General features: G+C 48.1%; 1 protein-coding gene across 4 annotated transcripts in view; it reads left to right on the forward strand.

The window, feature by feature from the left end:
* Positions 1-724: 724 nt before the first annotated feature.
* Positions 725-7,124, forward strand: part of CNNM2 (cyclin and CBS domain divalent metal cation transport mediator 2) — a 128,102-nt gene continuing 121,702 nt past the window's right edge. For 2 of the 4 annotated variants that reach the window (XM_054581440.1, XM_054581441.1), the window contains exon 1: positions 725-2,536. In XM_054581440.1, the coding sequence (XP_054437415.1) occupies positions 916-2,536 (1,621 nt within the window). In that variant the 5' untranslated portion in view covers positions 725-915. The remainder of the gene's footprint in view (positions 2,537-7,124) is intronic. The other 2 variants (XM_054581438.1, XM_054581439.1) reach the window with 2 other exon arrangements.

Genomic DNA, 7,124 nt, shown 5'->3' on the forward strand with positions numbered 1-7,124 from the left:
CCCCTACGCCGTTCGGGGCTTGGGGCTCACCTGGAAAGCGTTGCAGAGCGCCCAGGCGGCCGGCAGGTGGCGACACCTGACCGCAAGCTGCAGAACGCGCGTCCCTTGGGGAGACGCATAAGGCTAGGAGAGCGGGTTGGTGCGGTGCCAGGGCCAGGACTACAAGACGGGGGCTGCGGCTGGTGCACCGGCTTCATTTTACGCTAATGTACATCTTAGGCTGTGCCTAGTGGGCTTCTCGGGCTTCTGGGGCAATAAGGCGCAGTCCCTTCTTCATCCCCACGGAGCACTAGGGAGCTGTCAACGCGGTGCTGCGAGGAGCTGTCCTCGCGCCGCAGGACAATAGTTCAATCTGGCAAAACTAAGTCCTGGATTCCACTACCGAGGCTCCTCAGGAAACCGCGACCCCGCGGACCGCCCCTTTTCATTGGCCTCCGAACGGGGGACCCCGCCCCCTTTCGCACAGCTCTCATCTGTGACTGGCTCTTGGGCCCCCGCTGGCCACACCTCCTTCCCTCGCACATACACAAGAGTCACGCGCCTTTCAGTTGGAAACTTGGCGTGCTGGGGAGGATCGTGGCCCTCATATCCCCACCCACTTACCTTGCCATTGGCTCGCGGCTCCGCTCACGACCACGCCCCCATTCCAGCCCCCTGGCTGGGAGGTCGGCCGCCTGCTCGTGACTGGCTGCTCTGCCTGCCTCTCGCGGCAGCGGCTGGTGCTTTCCCCTCCCTCTCCCCCCAACAGCGATCCTCCAGGTTCCTTAGCTGGCCCAGGCCGAGTCAGTGTCAGTCAGGGAGGCGGACTGCTGAGCACTGGGTGCGGACACTTAATTGCAATCTCGTTCAGGGGCCGGTGTCTGCACTCGCGCCGCCGGCTGGGAAGGATGAAGCCGCAGCTGGAGCAGCCACCCTATGATTGGCTGTGGCGCTTGTGAACCCGAAGTAAAGATGGCGGGCGGGCAGGCATCTGCCGCACTGCCCACTTGGAAGATGGCGGCGCACCGCAGCCTCAGCGCCCGCGGCCGGGGGGTCCTGCAGGCGGCGGCGGAAAGGCTGCTGCCGCTGCTGCTGCTGAGCTGCTGCTGCGGCGCTGGACGCTGCGCCGCGTCGGGCGAGAGCGAGGAGACGGTGATCATCGGGTTGAGGCTGGAGGACACGAACGACGTGTCGTTCATGGAAGGGGGGGCGCTGCGGGTGAGCGAGCGGACTCGGGTCAAGCTGCGGGTGTACGGGCAGAACATCAACAACGAGACGTGGACCCGCATCGCCTTCACTGAGCACGAGCGGCGGCGTCACAGCCCCGGAGAGCGCGGGCTGGGGGGCCCCGCGCCCCCAGAGCCGGACAGCGGCCCCCAGCTCTGCGGCATGCGCACATCAGATATCATCATCTTGCCCCATATCATTCTCAACCGCCGTACATCGGGCATCATTGAGATCGAGATCAAACCGTTGCGCAAGATGGAGAAGAGCAAGTCCTATTACCTGTGCACATCGCTGTCCACGCCAGCCCTGGGCGCTGGCGGCCCGGGGTCCGCGGGTGGCACCGTCGGGGGCAAGGGCGGCTCCGGGGTGGCCGGGCTCCCGCCGGCCCCATGGGCTGAGACCACCTGGATTTACCACGATGGCGAGGACACCAAAATGATTGTGGGCGAGGAGAAGAAGTTCCTGCTGCCCTTCTGGCTGCAGGTGATCTTTATTTCGCTGCTCCTGTGCTTGTCCGGCATGTTTAGCGGCCTCAACCTGGGGCTCATGGCCCTGGACCCGATGGAGCTGCGCATCGTGCAGAACTGCGGCACCGAGAAGGAGAAGAATTATGCCAAGCGCATCGAGCCCGTGCGCAGGCAGGGCAACTACCTGCTGTGCTCGCTGCTGCTGGGCAACGTGCTGGTCAACACCACACTCACCATCCTGCTCGACGACATCGCCGGCTCAGGCCTCGTGGCCGTGGTGGTCTCCACTATCGGCATCGTCATCTTCGGGGAGATCGTGCCCCAGGCTATCTGCTCCCGGCACGGCCTGGCTGTAGGGGCCAACACCATCTTCCTCACTAAGTTTTTCATGATGATGACCTTCCCCGCTTCTTACCCAGTGAGCAAGCTGCTGGACTGCGTCCTGGGCCAGGAGATAGGCACAGTCTATAACCGGGAAAAACTGCTGGAGATGCTTCGGGTCACAGACCCCTACAACGACTTGGTTAAGGAGGAGCTGAACATCATCCAAGGGGCGCTGGAGCTCCGCACCAAGACGGTGGAGGACGTGATGACTCCCCTCCGGGACTGCTTCATGATCACCGGTGAAGCCATTCTGGACTTCAACACTATGTCGGAGATCATGGAGAGCGGCTACACTCGCATTCCAGTGTTTGAGGGGGAGCGCTCCAACATCGTGGACCTCCTATTTGTCAAAGACTTGGCATTCGTGGATCCAGATGACTGTACTCCCCTGAAAACCATCACTAAATTTTATAACCACCCCTTACACTTTGTTTTCAATGACACCAAGTTGGACGCTATGCTGGAAGAATTTAAGAAAGGTGGGAGATTTTGGTATCTTTCATTGGCTTGCTCTTTCTCTCTCCATCTTCCTCCCTGCTTGAGTCCTCAGTCCTCAGACCAACCCCCCAAGGCGAGTTGACCGGAATTTCTCCTCTCTTTTAATTGCAAAGTTGAAAGGGTGGCTTGGATTTGGGGATGGGCTGAACCAGTAAGTGCTTCTAGGTTCTTTAAAAGCACAAGACTGCCATCACTTGCTTTTTACCATATCAAAAATGCAGGCTTCCTATTTTCGGTGCAGAATACTCTCCTAGCTCTTTGGTCTGGAGTGCCCTGCTGCATCCATTGCCCAAGTTCTGAGTGGGTAGATGTAAGGAGGGGGCAGCTAATGCCGTGCTCTGCCGTTTGGTTGACACGTACTAATTGCAGGCATTTGGAAAACATTCAAGTAGCTTTTCTAAACCCAATACAATCCCTTTCCTTCTCCTCACACATTCACTGATGTTTCAGAGATTGGAAGTGCATTTTCAATAGTTTGTGTTCCTAGTTGTCAGGTGACCTGTGGAGGAAGACAGGTCTGCCTTTGGTGATAGGGGATGACCAAAAAAATTCACTCATTTGGATGGGACTTGCCTTAGCGAGAAGAAAGGGCTTTTTTAAACACTAAAGTTATTTATTAATATATAACTTGAAAAGACTAGAGGTAAGTTATCCTTTTATGAGTCTATATCTTGTCCAATGTTCTTCGCTATTTGTTTATACTTACCTGACAACAAATAAAATTTCCCAAACCAAGTGTGGTTTTAGCAGAAAACTTGAACCTCTAATAGTGGGACAAATCCCTCTATTACAGATTACTTACTCCTCGAGCTTTCCTGGTGTAAAAGTGTTCCTTTTAACCTTGATCACCGGGTACATTAAATTGCAATATGTCTCCACATCAGCATTCACTGTTCCGGGGAATTTTAACAAGGAAGAGAAGTGCAGAATCTGAGGTGCTCACCTTTCTTGCATTGTGGTGTATTTTTTATTTGTCTTACCATGTAATGTACAATGGAATAATAACTCATACTATTATTACTGAAATTCTGCCTTAAAAAAGTTTCCAGTAAATAGCTTGTGTTGTTATTTGTTCATATAAACTCTAAAGACCCCATAGGCCTCAAAACTAAGCTTTCATTCTTCGAAGAGAATTTTGATCACAGGTAGTGGTTCAAGACCATGTGTAAGGGTGACAGCTCACGGATATGATGGTCTCAACATACTTACAGAATGTGTGGTTGTCCTAATTCCATTTTCCTGTCTGAATGGGGTCCTCTCTGGAACAAGATCACATTGCAGTAATTTTCAGGTAAAGGAATAGGGCTGAATGTGCTTCTGAGATTGGTAATTTGCATTTAAAAGCAGAAGGAGATTCTTCTGGATTCTCTTTGTTTGTTTTAATTTTTATTTATTGATTTGAGAGAGAGAAAGGGGAGGGGTGAGTGGGAGTGGGGGAGTGGAGAGACAGAGACAGAGAGAGAGAGAGAGACTTGGATTGGTTGTTCCAATTATTTATGCATTCATTTGTTGATTCTTGTCCGTGCCCTGACAAGGGACCGAACTTGCAACCTTGGCAGATCCCGTGACAGTCTAACTAGTTAACTGAGCTACTCCACCAGGGACTCTTCTGGGTTTTTAAACAGTAGAAAGAAAATGTCCATTATCTCTAGGTGACAGAGCTTCTTTTGGCCTGTCATTATTCTTTTACTGCTAACTTGTTAATTAGACCATCTAACCAGTCTCTTCTTTGATTTTGCAGTAATACCTGTAATACAGAAAGATATCTTTAAATGCTTGAAAATGCCTATGGATTACTTTATTTTTCCCTCTGTTGCTAAATTTCCCAGTATTGATACAGATAATTTATTCTCCTTTTTTTATTGTTCAGAATTTTTGCACATCTACTGATGGATTGAGAGCAGTGTGTACTCCCTGCAGGAGCCTTTAATTCACTTTTTGTTTTGAGAATTTTTTTCTGTACCTTCCAACTCCTTAACCCTGCTCCTAACTCAAAATTTCAGAATTTACAGTTTTGAAATTTGTTTTTGGTTGCCCTTGAACAATTTATCTATGACTGATTTATTTTTATGAGGAATTCCATCCCCCCCATTACCTCTCAACGTATTTTTTGAAATGCCTTCATTAAATAATTGAATTAGGCAATTTTCTCATGTATTCTGGAAAATGATAATGCATAAGATTTTATTTTTGTCCTTAAGCAGAATAATGTACTTGATTAAGGAGATAGTACAAGTTAAGGGTACAGTCAAGCTAGTGGCATTTTTGGAAGAGTGGGCAAAGACAGTTGCAAATGGGAAATTTGAACCATGATCTTAAAAGAATAGAGTATGTGGGTGTTTCTTAAGCTATGGGAATAATTGACTTTTCACCTTCCTTTTCTTGTTTTTTTTTTTTTGACGAGTTTGGTCACTTTAACCTTACTAATAACTGTGTGTGTTCTTTCTTCTGTATGAGTTAAAATATTTCACCTGATTTTTTTTCTCCTTCATTTTCTATTTCAGTTATGAAACAATGTGAACAGTCAACTGTTGTTTTTCTCTGTTGAACAGTGGTGTGTGGGTTGGTTTGAAGGCTTTTTGTTCCTCTCTTTCCCTCTTTCTCCTAACAATACCAACTATTAACTCCTCAAATCCAGACCTCATTAAAAATTACGCGTCCTAATTAAGAAGGCCTGCATTGAAGCCTTTCCTGTATATAGTTGTTCTAAGAAGGGGGACAGTTCCTATAATGTGTAAAGAAATGAAAAACTACCTTTATGTAAGTATATGTGAATGTCTTTTTTCTAATGATTACACCTTTTGTCTGGCTACCAGGAAACTTAGTTTTACTTGAGGTTGGAAGACAGTAATCATGCTAATTTTAGAGTTAGCTTATTGTTGTTTACTTATCTCTGTGCCAGGTACAGGGCTGAAAGCTTTACATGAAATCATCTTGCTTAAATTTCATAATAGCTGAGTGAAGCATTATCTTCATTTTACAAATGAGGGAATCGAGGTTTGGTTAAATGATTAGTTCAAGGTCACACAGTAATTTGTTGATTGGGGATTTTAACTCAGGTCTGTGTGGTAGCCAAGCTTGTATTTTTAAGCACACTATTATGCTGGCCCCCTGGATCCTGATTTTACATTTCTATCTTAATCGAGTGTGAGGTTTGGTCATAACATTGCCTCAGAGCTTGTTGGGCAATGGACCCATAAATGCATATAAGCATATATCTGACTTTCAACTCAGTGCTTCTCTGATGTTGTACATCACAGTTGGTGTCCCCACTTTTGTCATTAAAGCATATCACTTTTTGGCCTGTGTGATCCTAAATCTAATGAATTATATTTCCAGGATTTACACGTTAAGCATCCAGATTCATTTTGAACAAGTTTTATACTAACCTAGTGTGCCAGTGTGTGTTGCTTTAGCGGGCTACTCTGTACTGTTTTTCTAATAGCTAAAGTATGCAGTCACGTAGTAGTACTCTTAGTGTCTTACCTGTTTGTGTTGCAAGGGTGACTCAAACTCAGTTTTGTGTTTTAATCTTGATTTTTTTGGGAGCCACCTGTACAATAATCGGTCTCTAACGAGCATCCTTTGTAGCTTCGTCCGTCTTGTGCTCCATGCAATCAGGCTTTCTCTTTTTTCTTTGTTAGTTTTGTTACTTATAAATCTAAATAAGAGAATAAAAGTAAATCCTACTAGAAGATTATGAGAATTTTGGAAAAATGGTCCATAGCAAAAATAGTGTAGTAAAAGGAAAGACTGAATTAAAGGTTGCTACCTTTGTGTGCAGAAAGTATTCTGGAGGCTTTCCTTTACCTGATAAAACCTTACTAACAAAAGACTGGGGACTCTTAGCCACCTAGTTGTCTACAAGGGTGAATCTGAAGCATGAGTAACCAGTTACCATTCTTTTGTTTTGTGTTGTTTACTTTTGGCTTTGTAACAATTGCATTCCAGTATTACAGAGCATGCTGTTTTATAGTGGCTAGGAACTTAGCCAGACTGTTTTCTACCTTTTTCTTACCTAGGAACAGGTAGAATCACCAGATAATGGTGTTCGTTGTTCTTCTTTTTCCTGGCTGAAGGAGCATTTTTATTACTTTTAAGTACACAGTTCTCCACAGTGTACGCTCAGCCCAGCTTGGTGGCCAGTTCCTTAGCCTTGGCCTTTTCCAGCTTGGCGATGTGAGCCACTGACTTGGGACCCAGGACATTGCCGCCCCGGTGGCGGCGGATCGCATCACATCTGTCGTTGTAATTGGTCCGGAGGGCTCCCACCAGCTGGGCCGGAGCCCCTTGGCCTTCCGAGTCAACCTGAGCGAAGGAGGCGGCGGTGCAGGTCGTCCCGTGGACCAGACGGCCCAGCCTGGCTTTCCCTTGGCGATGTGGTGGGGAGCCCCCAGGCCCGCACGGGCCCGCGGGGCCGGCAGGAGGGCAGCCCGCTCGACGGGATCCACATTGTGTGCGGTGGCTACCAGCTGGGACTTCTTGTTCTCCACCAGGTGGGGACGTGTTAACCCCTGCTCGAAGGACAGGTGGCCTCTTGGTGGGGACATCCCCATTGCCGCCAGCCTT

The sequence above is a fragment of the Pteronotus mesoamericanus genome, unplaced genomic scaffold (genome assembly GCF_021234165.1).
Source record: "Pteronotus mesoamericanus isolate MK-2021 breed Mesoamerican mustached bat unplaced genomic scaffold, CSHL_Meso_final contig_657, whole genome shotgun sequence".
Classification (NCBI taxonomy): Eukaryota; Metazoa; Chordata; class Mammalia; order Chiroptera; family Mormoopidae; genus Pteronotus; species Pteronotus mesoamericanus.